The following is an 18158-nucleotide window of genomic DNA, read 5'->3' as shown; positions in this document are numbered from 1 at the left end:
GGAGGCCTAACAATAATGGTGGAAGGCAAGGAGGAGCAAGTCACATCTTATGTGGATGGCGGCAGGCAAAAAGAGAGCTTGTGCAGGGAGACTCTCATTTTTAAAACCATCAGATCTCATGAGACTTATTCATTATCACGAGAACAGCACAGGAAAGACCTGCCCCCGTGATTCAATTACCTCCCACCGGGTCCTTCCCACAACCCTTGGGAATTCAAGATGAGATTTGGGTAGGGATACAGCCAAACCATATCAATGAGGGAGAGATTTCATACTCAGAGAGTATTTAAAGAACAAATTCAAATGGAATAACTTAGGGAGGCTATTCATCTTTCATGTATAAGGATACTTGCCTGCTGTTGATTACTGGATAGGGTGTTTTCAGGGCCTTGAGCCATTTTGACCTCTTGGCTATTGTATGAGTATCTTTCTTGGCTGTTGGGCATTGCCAGGACATTGCATGCATTTTAGTTCTCAGGTCCATTTTTTTTTTTTTTTTTTTGTAAGATCCGTCGTGGCTGATTAAAAATGTAAGGTTACCTGATTTGGGGTTTTCCCATCCAAGTATATCTAAAACCCTGATACACTGATGAAGCCCTGATATACTTGGGCTCCAAGGGACTGCAAGGCCACTCCCTCACTCCCATAACCCCTCACCAGCAATTGAATTTGGCTACAATAAGTGACATTTTGTGTTTTTCTTCTATGTGCTCAAAGCCCAATGATGCATACCTCTGTAGCTGCATCATGCCTGAAATGTATATTGCAAACAGAGCTCTGTGAATCTAAACGATTAAATAACTTTTGAAAATGTTATGAGGACAGAGTGTATGCTTTCATTTATTTTTTTTTAACAGTTTCAGCGTAGCAGCCTTTGTATGAGTTACAAAAGCAAATGTAAGTTTCCTGAAAATGTATAAAAGTGTCTCTCAAAAAATGCAGCCTCATGCCTGAGAGTGGTGTCTCACGCCTGTAATCCCAGCACTTTGGGAGGCTGAGGCAGGCATATGACTTGAGCTCAGGAGTTCAAGACCAGCCTGGACAACATGGTGAAACCATGTCTGTACTAAAAATACAAAAATTGGCCGGGTGTGGTAATGTGCATCTTAGTCCTACAGGCTGAGGAAGGAGGATGGCTTGAGCCTGGGAGACAGAGGTTGCAGTGAGCTACGATCGCACCACTGCATTCCAGCCTGGGCAGCAGAGCCAGACCCTGTCTCAAAATAATAATAACAATAAATAATAATAATAATAATAATAATAATAATAATGCAGCCTCAGATTAAAATCCTTGGTGAAAATTACCCTCTTCCCCATTCCCAATTGAAGAGCTATCTATATCTGCTATTCCAGGGTAGCACTCAAATATCCATTCATCTTCATTCTTTTGCACAACTTAACTTGACTTTCAAAGCACAGAAGGAATACCATTTGGCATGGATGCTTTGGTATCAGGTATATTCACACACAGACCCCTCTACAAGGTAAGATACCAGAGTAGTGGTACACTCCCCTTAGGAACTAGGGAGCATCCCCAGATGCTGTTATCTCTTGGTTTCTAGTGTACGGTTTTTTTTCTTTAAATTATGGAAAAATATATAGAATGTAAACTTTGCCATTTTAACTAATTTTTATTTTTTATTGAGGTAAAATATACATATATACTCTGCTATCTTTATTAATTTTGAGTGTGCAGTTCAGTGGTAATAAATACATTTGTATTCTTTTTTTCTCCTTCATCCCTCCTGCTTCTCCCCTTCCCAGCCTCTGGTAACCACCAATCTACCTTCATGAGATCTATTTTTTAGCTCCCACATATGAGTGAGAACATGCAATATTTGTCTTTCTGTGCCTGGCTTATTTCACTTAACATAAATACTAAACATAAAACGTGGATGGCCTCCAATTCCATCCACGTTGTTGCAAATGATAGGATCTCATTCTTTTTTATAGCTGAATAGTACTCCACTGTGTATACATACCACATTTTCTTTATCCATTCATCTATTGATGCACACTTAGGTTACTTCCAAAGGTGGGCTATTGTGAATAGTGCTACAACAAACCTGGAAGTACAGATATCTCTTCCATATACTGATTCCCTTTCTTTTGAGTATATACCTAGCAATAGGATTGCTGGATCATATGGTTTTATTTTTTGTTTTTTGAGGAACCTCCAAACTGTTCTCCATAGTGGTTGTTTACATCTCTACCAACAGTGTACAAGGGTTCCCCTTTCTTCACATTTGAGCCATTTTAAAGTGTACAATTCAGTGGTGTTAATTTCATTCACAATGTTGTGCAACTATCACCACTATTTCCAAAATATTTCATCACCCCAAAAAGAAACTCTGTAACCTTTAAGCTGTAACTCACCCTTCCCCTACCCCCAGCCCCCGGCAATCACTAATCTACTTTCTCTCTCTCTCTATTTGTTTATGCTGGACATTTCATATAAATGGAATTATATACTATGTGGTATTTTGTGACTGGCTTCTTTCACTTACTATAATGGTTTTTTCTAAGGTTTTTTTTTTTTTAATCTTAGCTATTCCACATCCTTCTTAATGTGTATATTAAGTTGTTCTTCAGCTAGGTAGAAGAGGTGTATACATATCATTATGGAAAATAATTCTTTTGGCTGACCTGGAATGACACAAATGAAAGTGAGGAACATTTAAGTAATAATAACCTTAATGTCTCAGAACTTGTAAGGGCTGAAAATTGGACAAGATGAAGAATTCCAGCATAAGTTTCTGTGTTATTCTAGAATGCAGGCTAATTTCAATATGTGTTTGGTGCAACTACAAACTAACAGCAAGAGGAGATAAGTTAGAGAAATGACTACCTTGTGGAGAATTTAGGGCCACCAACATACTAGAAGTAGTTAAAGTCCTATCAGTGTTTGTCAACCTTTAGAAATTGACATCCCCGTTTGTTTGTTTATTTATTTATGAGACAGAGTCTCGCTCAAGGTTCATTCATGTGGTGCCATTTATCAGTACATCATTCCTTTTTTTTTTGGCTAATATTCCATTGAATGGATGTACCACATTTTGTGTCTCCATTCATCTGTTGATGGACACTTAGGTTCTTTCCACCTTTTGGCTATTATGAATACAATGCAATGAATGAACATTGGCATACAAGTATCTGTTTGAGTATCTGGTTACAGGTTGTTTATGCAAGAACAACAGCAAGAATATAGTATTTTTAAAGGCCATTTTGCTTTGGAATCTAGAGGCACCTTCTAACAAAACTTGGTTGTACAGACTGGTGAGGTGTTGTGGCACTAACAGCACTGCCATGCACCCCAGACACAGTCAGGGTGGCAAATGCCTCATTTCACTCACCTCAGACTTCTCAGAGAATCCACGTTAGCTCCCCCTCTCTCCTTAACTCACTACTCACTGTCTTTTTTTAAGAGATGGGTCTCGCTGTGTTGCCCAGACTGGAGTACAATGGCTATTCATAGGTGTAATCATAGTGTACTACAGTCTTGAACTCCTGGCCTCCCACCTCAGCAACCCAAGTAGCTGGGACTACAGGCAGGCACCATGGCTACATCTGGTTTCTTACCCAACAATCCTACTGAAACATCTTTCAAAAATCACCCATAACCTTCTATTTAACATCTACAGTGGCTTCTTTTCAGTCTTTACTTTTCTTGACCCCTACACAACATTTGACTGCATTAACCCACCTCTCTTTAAAGTGCTTCCCATCCCTTGCCTTCTCTAGATCAGTTATCTTGATCTTCTTCCCTGGCCCTTGCTGTACAGTGTCTCTGTCCTCAGCTCCTCTTCTACTGACTGTTAGGCCCATCATTTCCCATGGGAATGAGATAACCTTTCCTGTGGGAAGTAAAGGCTTTGATGAGCTTTGATCTCTGTGGAGCTGTTAGGCAGCCTCAGGCAAGAAGGACCTGTAGACATAAGAGGAGTGGTCATGACACTGCTGGGAAAGGTGGTGAGAATGCTGGGGCTGGTGGAGGAGAGCCACCACCCACATTACCCACACATACTGTCAGTGCTTCCAGGATGGGGTTGTTCTGTTCCTGGGAATATGGTTTGACTCATGATGTGCCTAAATAACTATGGTAGGCCGGGCACAGTGGCTCACGCCTGTAATCCTAGCACTTTGGAGGCTGAGGGAGGAGGATAATTTGAGGCCAGGAGTTTAAGACCAGCCTGGGCAACAGAGCAAGACCCTGTCTCTACAAAAAATAAAAATAAAAAAATTAGCCAGACGTGGTGGCACACGCCTGTGGTCCCAGCTACTTGGGAGGCTGAGGTGGCAGGATTGCTTGAGCCCAGGTGTTCGAGGCTGCTGTGAGCCATGACCGTGCCACTGAACTGGGAAACAGAGTGAGATCCCATCTCTATAAATAGTAAGTATGTAACTAAGTGGAGGCCCATATGACTTTTTTATTTCTTTCTTAATGGCTACACATAATAGTGAAGCATAGCTGGTGGTTGAAACCCCCTGGAAACATTTGTGTTAGAAAAAGGAAGCAGTCTGAGCCCTAGTTAAGGACAATCACTGTGATGTTTCCCTCGTAACAAGGAAGTTGCCATAGGAAAGACTACATTAAGTCACTCATCAGGAATTTGTGAGTCAGAAGGTCCAGCGTGGTAGTTGACAAAGCCCAGGTGACCCAAGTTGCCTAACAGTGCTGGGGTTGTTTTTTGTTTGTTTGTTTGTGACAGGGTCTTACTCTATCACCCAGGCTGTAGTGCAGTGGCACAATCATAGCTCACTGCAGCCTCAACCTCCTGAACTCAAGCAATCATCCCACATCAGCCTCCCAAGTAGCTGGAACTACAAGCACACGCCACCATGCCCAGCTAACTTTTCTGTTTTTTGTAGAAACAAGGTTTCACCATGTTGCCAAGGCTGGTTTCAAACTCCTGGTCTCAAGTGACCCATCCCCCTTGGGCTACCAGAATCCTGGGATTACAAGGTGTAAGCCACCGTGCCCAACCTCTAACAGTGTTTTTAAGATTTTTCTACGTAAATCCCCCCACTACGTCAGAGAAGGGTGAGTGAATCCCTACTCCTGAGGATTTGAGACATAACCTGCTAAACAGGAAATGTCTGATGAAGTCTTCAGTGAGCTTGCAACTAATACATTTCTGCTCCATCATTAGCCTTGCATATTTTGGTATAAAAAAGTGTGCTTTCCCCCTAATTCCCTAGGAAGAAGCATGCGATGGCTTCATGTACCTACAACCCACTGCAGTGTAATCTGAAGATACACATACTCCAGATTGAGAAATAGAGGCCTATAATAAGAGAGGCCATGCCTCAGCTAATGGGAAAAATTCATTATATTCTTTCAACATCCTACTGTTGTAACTGAAGATGTTTGCAAGCTGGAATGAGCCATAAGAAATGAAGAGGACATCTCATTGCCCAAACCCTCTTCTAGGAGAGGCCATTGGATTATTCCCAGGTGTTACTGTCAGTTAGTGGGCAAAATTAGCAACTCATTTGTTTGTCAAAAAGGCAGATTGTGGGCCGGATGTGGTGGCTCACACCTGTAATCCAAGCACTTTGGGAGGCCAAGGCAGGCAGATCGCTTGAGCTCAGGAGTTCGAGACCAGCCTGGACAACATGGTGAAACCCTGTCTCTATGAAATATACAAAAATAATCCAGGAGTGGTGATACGTATTTGTAATCCCAGCTACTCAGGAGGCTGAGGCACAAGAATCACTTGGGCTCTGGAGGTGGAGGTTGCAGTGAGCCAAGATCACGCCACTGCACTCCAGCCTGGGTGACGTGGCGAGACGGTCTAAAAAAAAAGGCAGATTGTTAAATGAGCCCATTCCCAAAAGAAGTCCCATTAGACCAGTTAAAAACCAGAGATCTCAAGTATTCCTTGTCCTCCTCATCTGATCTATGAAGAAGAAAATCTAGACTCCCAGAGACCCAAGGGTCATTTGCAAAGTCATTTTCTTCTGCTTTAAAGTCTAGTCATTTCACATCTAAAAGTTGACAAAAGAGGAGGTATTGAGGTGGCAGGAAAGAGGGTTGTGCTGAAGGGAGAACAAGGAAACCAGGGTCTGTTTTGGATTCAACAGCGAATGGCAGAGCCCAGTGGCTCCTGTGGGAACAGGCAGCAGAGTGAGCAGTATTGCAATGAATGTGATTTCTCCAGAGATTTCCCCCAGTTTCAGCCTCTGAGGTTTGCCAAGCAATGTCCTGAGGTTTCACGTATGCATGTCTTGGAGGCCAACTGTACACAGCAAATGCAAAACACACAGATAGCAGTATTGCTCTGTTGCTATATTAGGGCCAGATTGAAGCCATCTGCTGATGCAAGCTTGGCAAGTAAGAAACCCCCATGCTTGGCTCAGCAGTAGCGTTTTCTCTCCTGGCATTTTGATAGCAGCACTTCTTTCAGGCTGCCCTGTGAAGTCTTCCTGTTGGTATGGGAGAAGCCGTCATAGCAATGCATCATCCTCCTTGAAGCCCACACCCTCAGAGGGTGAGCATTTGCTTCCTATTGTGTGCTCAAGACTCCAGTAGCTTTGTAAGGGCCCAAAGGCTTGTCTTCCTGGCTCCCAGATCCCCCTGTGCATGCCTGTCCATGCCTGCTTGATGCACCCCAGGTCCAGCAACTTCTCCCCCAAAGCTCTGTGTGTACTGCCTTCAATGGAAGTTGTTATGCCAGAGTTTAAAAGCAAAACAGAAACAATCCAGTATGGATGTGTTTATAGCCAGGATCTCTCATCCAAGATTAAAATACAGCTCAAGAAAAAAAGAGAATTCAGAATTTGGTAGCTGATGAATATCACCAGAGAAACATCCCAAGGGAAGCAACTGATTGACCTGACTTGCTTATGGAGGCCCTGTCAGGGACAGCCACCTTGGCTGCTGTAGGTGGAAGAATGATTACAGCCTGCAGCAGGCTATGTCCCTCACTGGGCTGCAAGAGCCTAGGAATCAGAGAGAAATAAAACTAGAAGGAAACTTAGAGGTCATCCAGTTCAACACTTTGATTTACCAGATGGGGCAACTGAGGCCCAGAAAAGAAGGAAATGACTTGTCTAAGGTGAGATAATAAGTCAGTAGCTAAACTAGGCTTGGAACCCAGGGCTCCAGACTTCCAGGATGCACAGGGTCACTTGAGGCCAGGAATTTAAGACCAGCCTCCTTGGGACTCTGCTAGGAGACGCTGAATAACTAAAGATGGAGGGCTCTCTATTTATTGCTTTTCTCAATACAGAAAAACTTTTCAACACACAAAAAAATGCAGACCTTAATGACTGACAATTATTTTGAAAAAGAATTATCTAATCTGCAACACAAAGGACATGAAGGCGAAATGAGAGTCAGGGGCTGAATGTGTAATTAGTACAGATGTTGAGTCTACCCTTTGGGCATAGTTAAACTGATTACAAATAGAAACAGATTTTTGGATTTAGCATGAAAATCTCCTTGCTGGCCCAAAAGGTTCTCACTGATGATCAAGATAGAAACAATTTATGTGCATTTTATAATATGTACCTAATACAGCAAAAATACGTTCTGGAAAATCACTGATAAACATAAAGATGTGAATGATTGAAAAGAGAATGGTTTGTGGTGATTCTCATAATACATCTGGTTTGTAGCAAACTGAGAAGTTTCTGGTTTGGTGTAGATTTAGCCACTTTGTAGATTTTTTTTTTTTTTTTAACTTTGCTACTGGCTGATCCCCAGATACTATTCCCACAGGCTTCTTGTTTATTTCAGCACAAGATGTCTGACAAGTCTCTCCCTCTTAGAGCTGTCTTCCACAGTGTTAACAATCATCTTTCTAAAAAACACAAATCAGATTGTGTTGTTTGCTTACTTCAAAACCTTCAATGGCTCCCTGTTGCTCACAGAATAGTTTTACTTTCCTAATCCACCATGATTTGGCTCTTACTTGTCCCTCCGCCTTACCTTTCATCACCCACCACCTCTTCCCCCACAGTACACACACACACACACACACACACACACATACACACCACAACAATGTCCATTCTGTGGCTCCTCCTACCATGGAGGCTACTTGCTGCTTCTGAATATGCCTCATAGACATTCTCTGAGCTTGGTGATTTTAGTCAGGCTGCACCCTCTGCCTGGAATAACCATTCAGCCCCTGCCATAATTCTGTCCATCTTTCATGGTGTAGATTATGTCCCAATTATTCTTAATTTTATTTTTTATTTTTATTTTAATAGTTTTTGGGTATAGGTGTTGTTTGGTTACATGGATGAGTTCTTTAGTGGTGAATTTTCAGATTTCAGTGTACCCATCGTCCAAGCAGTGTACACTGTACCCAATATGTAGTCTTTTATCCCTCACCCCACTCCCACTCTGTCCCCCGAGTCCCCAGTGTCTATTATGTCATTCTTATGCCTTTGTGTCCTCATAGCTTAGCTCCCATTTATAAGTGAAAACATACGATATTTGGTTTTCCGTTCCTGAGTTACTTCCCTTAGAATAATGGCCTCCAGCTCCATCCAAGTTGCGGCAAAAGACATTATTTCATTCATTTTTATGGCTGAGTAGTGTTACATGGTGTATGTATACCACATTTTCTTTATCCACTTGTTGGTTGATGGGCACTTAGGCTGGATCCATATTTTTGCAATTGCAAATTGAGCTGCTATAACCATGCGTGTTCATGTGTCTTTTTCATAGAATGACTTCTTTTCCTTTGGGTAGATACCCAGTGGTGGGATATCCCAATTGTTTTAAGAAGTCTTCCCAGATCTTTCTATTTGGAATTTTTATCTCTTTCTCTTCTATCCCCGAGGTGTTTTGCTTGTGCCTTTAACTGAGCCCTTTCTACTTTCTGCTACGTAGCTAGTTGGATTGTCTCTTGATCAATTTCCCTTGCCAGTGAGGGGGCTCATGAAGGCAGACAGTAAGTCTTTCTCTAACCCTCAACTGTGATGCTTGAGACATCATAGGCTAGTTTTGTTTGTTGAATTAAATTGGATTACATTTCCCCTGTCCAGAAATGTCTGTATTTATCTTTCACCAAAAATCCTATTTCCTCTGTCTCCATAATGCTTCATTATTGTGCTAAGCTATTCCCTTTATCTCTAATCTTCATGATGGTGGCCCAAGCGTACAGTGGCTTTGCTGGGATTCCCATCAATTATAAGCCACAGGTGCCTGGCTATGGAATTGGTTGATAAACTTTTGCTACTGCTGAATGAAGAGCCTCAGGAAACCTGCAGCCATAGCTTATGGAACACAGGGAGATAGCATTCTGAATATTCCTGGGGGCCTTTTGGAGGTAGAAGACTTGGCCACCTTTGTGGTTGGGGTATCTAATGGCTTTGGCCATCATTGTTGATTTCTTCAGGGAAATAGAACTGATATGATAATTCCCATTCCCAACCCAGAGCTCTTTTCAGGATTTCAAAAAGTTTAACTTGGCTGCTTAATCAAGTATGTGGTCAATTTTATGTGCAAACAGTGACTTTGCTCTCGTGCTTTTTGGAAGTTCTCTTTGGCACTGTGTATTTCACTAATGGAGTTTGTTTTCAGGAAGAATCCATTACTACTTAATTACTGTAGTTTATTTGGTATATAGAATTTTTCAAGAGGTAGTATAGCTTCATTTGAGGTTTAGAGTCAGACCTGGACTCAAATAGCTCTTCTACCCCATACCAGCATGTAAATATGGGCAAAATAATTAACCTGAGCTTGAGCTTCCTCTCCAGTAAAATGGGAATTATAATACCTACCTTATAACATCATGGAGATGGTTAAATTAAATGAAATAATGTACACAAACAGTTTAACACAGTGCCTGGCCTACAGTGAGGACTCAGTAGTTGGGGGTCATTACTATAATTTCAAAATACAGGGCCCAAGAGATAGAAATAACAAAAGAAGGCCAGGCGCGGTGGCGCACGCTTGTAATTCCAGCATTTTGGGAGGCCAAGGTAGTCAGATCGCTTGAGCTCAGGAGTTTGAGACCAGCCTGGGCAACATGGCAAAACCCCATCTCTAGAAAAAAAAATAAAAATACAAATAATAGCCAGGCAGGGTGGCACATGCCTGGCTATTATTTGTATATATTTTTTTTCTAGAGACGGGGTTTTGCCATGGCCCCAGCTACTTGGGAGGCCAATGTGGGAGGATTGCTTGAGCCCTGGAAATCGAGGCTGCATTGAGCCATGATCATACCACTATACTGCAGCCTGGGCAACACAGAAAGACCCTGTCTCAAAAAAACAAAACAAAACAAAAAAACAAACAAAATCAGAAGAGGTCTTTACTGGCAAAAAAAAAAAAAAAAAAAAAAAAAATTAGAAACAACTGTATTTAACAAAACTTCTGGGTTTGCCATAACTCTACAGCAAACAAAACTGTTGAAAGTTAGCCGATGATTTGAAGAAAGAAACAGTGTAGGAGCTGAGCAGTGACATTAATAGATATTGTTTCATCTTGATGTTGGGCAAGGGGCACTATCCAGAAAAGGAATCTGAAAGCAATGCTGAGAGTGCTCTCATTCAGGTCAACCCTAAAAATACTCCTCTTCATTTAAGTTGAGAAGTTGCTGTGAGAACCAAGGCTGGGCTTTCAACAGATCTAGCCATATGTGCTCTCCACTTTGGTGAAATCCGATCGTGACCTAAGCCTGTGCTATCCTTGCCGACTGACAGCTGACCTCGGCCTTCTCTGTGCACCCTGCATAGTTCACCTTTCAAAGAAAGAGGTCTGATTTCCAAGTAGAGCATTGCTCTTTGTTCTTTTTCTCTTTTTATTTTGTTTGTAGGTATTTATTTTGGAAGGGAGGGAATCTAGATTATAGTCTGCTCAATTGCTTCTCCCTGGGTAAGAGAGTTTCCTGGAAAATTTGATTTGAATTATTACGAGTACTCAGGAAGAAAAACTCTCTGCTTTTAAATGAGTAAAATGTAACCAGATTCATATATCTTAAACATTAGGACATTATTTCTTTCTACAGCCATGAAAATAGTTATAGTTAATAACAAAATGGAGAAAATATTTGTATAAAATATAGGCAAAAGTTCAACAAAATATATATTAAAATGAATAGGAAAAATATCAATACCCACTAGATAAAAAGGCAAAAGGTATAAACTACTACACATTGAGAAATATAATTAGTAAACTAAAACATAGGAAAAGTTTGTCTGCACTAGTAATCAAATCCCTGCAAATTAAAGAAACGTTGAGATGTCGCCTTATATTAGCAAAAAATATATTTTTTCAATGGAGGTGCCATAAAATTGTTTCTCTCATCATTGCTGGTGGCAATATAGATTGCAATAGACCTTTTGGAAATTGGTATCTTAGTCTGTGAAATTAGACTCCCTGGCTTTGATCACTTTGACCTTGCTGCCTGCCCTAACCAGTGCCAGCCTTAGCAGAGCCTTGGTCCTGGGCCCTGCTCTGTACTGGACTAGCTGAGTCCCCACACTTTCTTCCTGTGACTTATTGAGTGTTTCATCCCCTGTAAGAGAAGCTCTTCCTTCCTCTTCCTTCCTTCCCTCTGTAGAATCCCAGTCATTTCCTCTGTGCCTGTTGCTGGGCATCTCAGTGTCGCAAAGGATCTTTCTAGCTCCCTTGGCTACCAGACAGTTGGCTGGTGAAGTTGCTCACATCATATCACCTTCACAAGATATTGAAATAGCAACATTGGCAACGGAGTCTAGAAGAGCCAAGAGATAGATTTGATCTCTAAATCTGGAAAAGCAAATCTGAAAGATATTGAGCCCTTGGCCAGGGTCAGCCATCTTGAATTTCCTGATAAACCACTGTCTTCCTTAGATTTGCCTTCTGGGGCCACCTTTGCTTTAGGACAAGCTAAATAACACCCTGATTTCTTTTCAGAATCATGAACATATATCATAAATGCTAGGCAGTCAAAGAATGAAAGGCTGTTGCCCATTAGCCTCTCCTTACTCCCATTCACTTGATATCAGTTTAAATCTATGCTTTGATCAATTTTGCTTTTTTGCGAGGATTGTTTCTAGGGGGAAATGAAAAGACCTTATAGATAAAAGGAGAATTATTTGGGAAAATAAAACAACTTTCAACAGCAAACTACCTATCCTCAACCCTAATTAAAGGAAACCTCCCAGGACAAGGAAATGTATATAAGGTGCAGGGCCTAAGAAAGGTACACTGGGAAGCCACAGCACCCCCTCTCCACCAGCACACATACACACAAGAACACAACCACATAGTATAGTCACTCACATGGCATCTTACATTTTGATACCCATAAGATCTGGTGAAAATGCCCTTCAAGCAAAACCTTGCCTGGGAGGAGATGTTGCAAAGGGCTAGTGTGCACCCTGCAATGTGGATGCAGCCAAAGGGGAGTGGGGTGCAGCCTGTTCGCTCCCCACTCCGGCTTGCTGTGATCTCTGGAAGGAGCACTTCTGGCTGGCTCCTTCCACTGCCTCCCCTCTCCCCGCCCCCCACCCCCACATATCCTTCTTTTTCCCATCTCACAGTGGCCTTTTTCTCCTCCCTAAAAAAGGGAATCAAAGCTGAGGCTTTCCAGTGGTCCAGACACATGCTCGAGCTGTGGATAGTGTTATACTGAGGCTATGGGTAGACTTGCATTTCAAATCCCTCTCTTTTGATTGACAGAACTGGCCTATGATCTGGATGTGGATGATGCGCCTGGAAACAATCAGCAGGCGACTCCGAAGGACAACGAGATAAGCACCTTTCATAACCTCGGGAACGTTCATTCCCCGCTGAAGCTTCTCACCAGCATGGCCATCTCGGTGGTGTGCTTCTTCTTCCTGGTGCACTGACTGCCTGGTGCCCAGCACATGTGCTGCCCTACAGCACCCTGTGGTCTTCCTCGATAAAGGGAACCACTTTCTTATTTTTTTCTATTTTTTTTTAATCCTGTATACCTCCTCCAGCCATGAAGTAGAGGACTAACCATGTGTTATGTTTTCGAAAATCAAGTGGTATCTTTTGGAGGAAGATACATTTTAGTGGTAGTATATAGATTGTCCTTTTGCAAAGAAAAAAAAACCATCAAGTTGTGCCAAATTATTCTCCTATGTTTGGCTTTTAGAACATGGTTATCATGTCTTTCTCTCTCTCTCACTCCCTCCCTTTGTATCCTTCTCTCTCTCTTTGCATGGATTTCTTTGAAAAAAAAATAAATTGCTCAAATAAAAATGTATTGGCTCTTTTTTTGCAAACCATCGTCTATGGTGACTGTGCAATGCTTTTTTTCCTTCTCACTAAACTTTCTATCCAACATATTCTTATCAGGCCCCAACAGGGTCCTTGAAACCCACCTCCCTGCCTTCTTTCCGGGTGGAAATCAATCCTGACTCCAAGAACCAATAAGAGCCACTCCCTCGCAATCCACAATCTTCATTTCGAAACCTTGGGTTGGAGTATCTTGTCTATGAAACCGAGGGTATCTCAAAAGAGTTACCTGGTCTGGTCTCTCTTTACAACTTTTACTTTGCCAAAAATGCTTTGCCCAAATAGGAATCCTCTATGTAAATCAGGTACAGGTACACCATTCATCTTCTCCCTTCTCCCAAATCAAGACAGGTAAGCCCAAACAGTGCAAAGAAATCACTCCCCAGCTTCTTTGCTGCTGTCTCAAGCTTGCTGTGTTGCCTCTCTCCACAGGGGCTGCCACATGGCATGGGCAGCAGTTGCTTTGGGTCAGGTTGCAGAAGGTGTCATCAGCAAACCCATGATTTATAGGGAGCAACTCTCACTCTTGGCCTCAGGTGAGCTTCTTCAACATTCATTTATTCAACGAGTAGGTTTTGCTTACCTGTTGGGTTTCAGGTACTGTACCAGATGCTGGAGACAGTGGAAAACAAAACAGAACTGAGCCCTGCTCTCATGGAACTGAAGGTCTGACACCAGTAGTAATTACAACAGTGGCTTTTCATCAACCATAGGCCCAGTATTATTACTCAAAATCTGTTTTTTGCAGGGTGTGGTGGCTCACGCCTGTAATCCCAACACTTTGGGAGGCTGAGGCGGGTGGATCATTTGAGGTCAGAAGTTTGAGACCAGCCTGGCCAACATGGCAAAACCCCGTCTGTACTAAAAATACAAAAAATTTAGCCAGGTGTGGTGGCGGGTGCCTGTAATCCCAGCTACTCAGGAGGCTGAGGCAGGAGAATCGCTTGAACCTGGGAGGCAGAGGTTGCAGTGAGCTGAGATCATGCCATTGCACTCCAGCCTGGATGACAGAGTGAGACTCTCTCTCAAAAAAAAAAAAAAAAAAAAAAAAAAATCTGTTTTTTACACATACGACATTGCAATAATAATGGCACTTAGGTGATACTCGGACATTCTGCTGCCGAGGGATCCCAGGAATAACCACCCCGCCATTTTTGTAATGTGTATAATGCTTAGCACATTGCCCTGTTGCCAGATCAGGTCAATAGAGACATTGTTGATTCTTTCTAAAGGGGGAGGACTCAACTTCCATCTGATAAATATAAGACAGAGAGGGTGAGATGCACTGAAGGGGTGTGAGCAAAGGTCAAGGAATGGACGGGGAAGTCCCCTTTGATTCTACGAGGTGGTCCTAGTCAGGATCTCCGATTTCGGTCCCATGGCAGGGGGTCACCATGCGGGAAGCAGAATGTGTAATTTCTCACAACTTATTGTACCCCTTCTCCTGCTGTCACCAACATACTTCTGTCCCCTGCAGAGCACAATTTTCCAATATCCATCTTCATCCTTTGCAGAAATGCTCACAAACACAAATTGGAAATATTTGGTTTAGCGTTTCCTTTGGTTAGTTTTATCGAAGTTAAGACTACAATCAGTTGTATGTGTTAATGTGATCTCAATGATTTGTAATGGTGGGTAAGACCTGAAAGAGAAAGAAGCCAGTTGTCTTTATTTTTAAACCATCATTCTTTGTGCATTTGAATGGGGTTTGTAAGAAACTTTGGGCTTTGGTTTATGAAACCTACACGTTGCAAAGTTTTGCTGCTTGGACTCAGAGTCTAATATAGCAACACCAACCCAGAAGAAGGATTTAAAGCCCAGTTATCATTTAATAACTGTCTGTCATTCCATGGAAATGTTGTTATTTGATATGGCAAAAAATAATTTGTGGCTCAGAGACCAAGCTTTGCTCCTGCAAGCAGGAGAGGACTGTCTTAAAGTCTATTTCTCCTCTCTGGGAGGCAAAGGAGATTGTCAGTTTTCGCACACCCTTCTCATCCACTTCCTCTCTCTAGACCTCAGTTTCCCTATTGCCAAATGGAGAATGAGGACAAGATTTCTAACCTCTTTGTTACTCAGATTTTGTGGCACCATTCAACCCAAAAGGCAGTAAATGCCGGTCCCTCTGCCCAGCTGGTGGCATGAATGTGCTGTCCCTCCAATGCCTCTCAGAACTTTTCCAGCCTAAGGTCGTATTTGACTTGCTTCAGTTTCCAGAACATGACCCCAGGCACCCTGTGTTTCTGCTGTCCTGGTACTCTGTCTGCAGCTATGGGCCATCCAGCTTGAGTGAGGAGGACCAAAAGATAACTCCCCTGTCACGTCCAAGACCTGCTGGCTTCAGCTGCGTAGATGGGATTAAACTGGATAACCATACACATGTTTAAAACATGGAAAATCCACCATATCCTATTGGCATCAACTATGTATCATCAATGGCCTGTCTCTTTTAGCTTTTTGCCTCTGTCTTTTCCTATCTCTCTATGTATTTTTTTTTAATTATTGCTTTCTAGTTCAGAATCAAGTTTCATGGCTAGTTAGTGGCTTTTCATCTTTGACGTGTTGATTCTACCATTTTATTTATTTTTTTAAACAGAGTCTCCCTCTGTCACCCAGGCTGGAGTATGATGGCACAATCTCGGCTCACTGCAGCCTCCACCTCCCTGGTTCCAGCAATTCTCCTGCCTCAGCCTCCCGAGTAGCTGGGACTATAGGCACACATCACTAGGCTTGGCTGATTTTTCTATCTTTTTGTAAAGATGGGATTTCACCATGTTGCCCAGGCTGGTCTCAAACTCCTGACCGCAAGTGATCCACCTGCCTTGGCCTCCCATGGTGCTGGGATAATCATACACATGTATAAAACATGGAAAATCCACCATATCCTATTGGCTTTAAGCTGGGATTACAGGTGCGAGCCACCGCATCTGGCCTGATTCTATCCTTTGATTTAAACTTCCTACACTTGAATTATGTTGACTATTTTTTCTTAGAAGAGGAGACCTGGGAGCTGGGAAATTGCCCCATTGTGTTGGAAGGCCTCTTCCTCGTTGGATGCATGAGTGAACTTCCACCAACTCAACTCTGGTACTTGAATAAGGTTAATTCCTAAAATAACAGATACTGAGTCCCTAGACTGGAAGGGACCTGATAGTTCATCCCACAATGTTTGCTTGATTACTTCCTAAGGCAGGGCCCTCACTAGGTCACAAAGTAGCCTGGTTGTTGGATACCTCGAATTTTTAGCAAATCCATTTCTTAAAGGAAAGGAGTTATTACAAATGAAATACAGGTAATAAAAAATCTAACAACACATAATTATGTAAAGTTTAGAAAATGATGTTTGCCCCATAATTCCATACCACATAGAAATCCACTATTAAATATTTGTATTTTTCCATACAAAAAAAATTAGCCAGGTGTGGTGGCGGGCGCCTGTAGTCCCAGCTACTCGGGAGGCTGAGGCAGGAGAATGGTGTGAACCCAGGAGGCGGAGCTTGCAGTGAGCCGAGATTGCGCCACTGCACTCCAGCCTGGGCAACAGAGCAAGACTCCTTGTCAAAAAAAAAATTTATATTTTTCCAGCCTTTCACCCCCTCTCTGTATATGTATATTCACACACATGAGATTGTATTGAATATACAATTCTTTTTTTTTGCAGTTGCATACTGTTGCAGTATTTACAATCAATGCTTTATTGAGAAATATATATATTTTTTAATTTATTTTTTATTATACTTTAAGTCCTGGGATACATGTGCAGAACGTGCATGAGCATACAATTCTATAATATGAATCAGTCTTTTTTAGGGTGAGCCTAAATCTGCCTTCCTATTATTTCCTCCTATGGTTCTGGCTCTTCCATAAAGAGCATCCTGAGATTCAGATGGCAATGCTCACTTGGGCAGCACATATACTAAAATCGGAATGATACAGAGATTAGCATGGGCCCTGTGCATGAATGACATGCAAATTTGTGAAGCATTCCATATTTTTAGCAACACTGATGGAACTAGAGGCCATTCTCTTAAGTAAAACAACTCGGAAATAGAAAGTTAAATACTGCATGTCCTCACTTATAAGTGGGAGCTAAATAACGTGTACACATGAACATTGAGAGTGGAATAATAAACACTGGAGACTGGGAAAGGTGAGAGGATGGGAGGGAGTAAGGGGTAAGAAATTACTTAATGGGTACAATGTACACTATTTGGGTGATGGTTACACTGAAAGCCCAGACTTCACCACTATGCAATACATCCATGAATCAAAACTGCACTTGTGTCCCTTAAATTTATACAAACAAAATAAAGAGACTAAGATGGCACTAGTTTTCACATAGCTCCCTTTTCGCAATAATTTTCAGTCACTGACACTTGCCTTCTCTGGGTTGTCTGCTTTTCCAAACACATTGGACAGTGTTGACAAGCTCCTTCGTGAGCTGGGCTCCAGTGGGCCAGTGGTCCTCTTGTCCTGTCAGGCCCATAGCTGAGCCCATGGCAGGGAGAGCCTGAACAGTGTGACTGATGGGTGTCTCTGTTCCCGCAGAAGTCCAGGACCTCTGCCAGAGCAGTCCTAGGATTCGGACACTTGCTGAGCAGCCACATCACACTCTTTAGTGCATGATAATTCCATGTTCTGGCTAACTGCAGCTGTGATAGGTTTTTTTCAAGAATGGCTGCCCAGCCAGTTCTCTTCCAACCCATACTTGCACAATTGGTTTTTTAAATACGTTCCAAAGGCTTTTGGTTTCCCTTGTCTATGGATTGAGCCAGATGCCATACACTATGTGTGTGTGTGTGTGCACGTGTGTGTGTGTGTGTGTGTGTGTGTGTGTGTGTGTGTGTGTGTATACTGGGGTGGAGAAATATTTTTTTCTTGCCAAGGCCACAGCATTTTTGGAAGTCCTCTTTTGGAATTGCTGTTGAGCTAGTTTATGTGCCATACA

General features: G+C 42.3%; 1 protein-coding gene and 1 non-coding gene across 2 annotated transcripts in view; both read left to right on the top strand.

Annotated features, from left to right (window-relative positions):
• The window catches only part of GPC3 (glypican 3), a 459357-nt gene extending 446183 nt beyond the window's left edge, over positions 1-13174 (top strand). Inside the window, exon 8 of the mRNA XM_024240565.3 lies at positions 12626-13174. Within this exon, the coding sequence (XP_024096333.2) occupies positions 12626-12795 (170 nt within the window). The 3' untranslated portion in view covers positions 12796-13174. The remainder of the gene's footprint in view (positions 1-12625) is intronic.
• A 3928-nt stretch (positions 13175-17102) lies between these two features.
• LOC112131118 (U6 spliceosomal RNA) lies at positions 17103-17206 on the top strand. Its single transcript, XR_002913266.1, has one exon. It is a non-coding gene; the product is annotated as a U6 spliceosomal RNA (small nuclear RNA).
• Positions 17207-18158: the final 952 nt, after the last annotated feature.

Source organism: Pongo abelii, chromosome X (genome assembly GCF_028885655.2).
Source record: "Pongo abelii isolate AG06213 chromosome X, NHGRI_mPonAbe1-v2.0_pri, whole genome shotgun sequence".
In the NCBI taxonomy this organism is placed as follows: Eukaryota; Metazoa; Chordata; class Mammalia; order Primates; family Hominidae; genus Pongo; species Pongo abelii.
The sequence above is the reverse complement of the archived record's forward strand: the minus strand, read 5'-3'. Positions and strand labels throughout refer to the sequence as shown.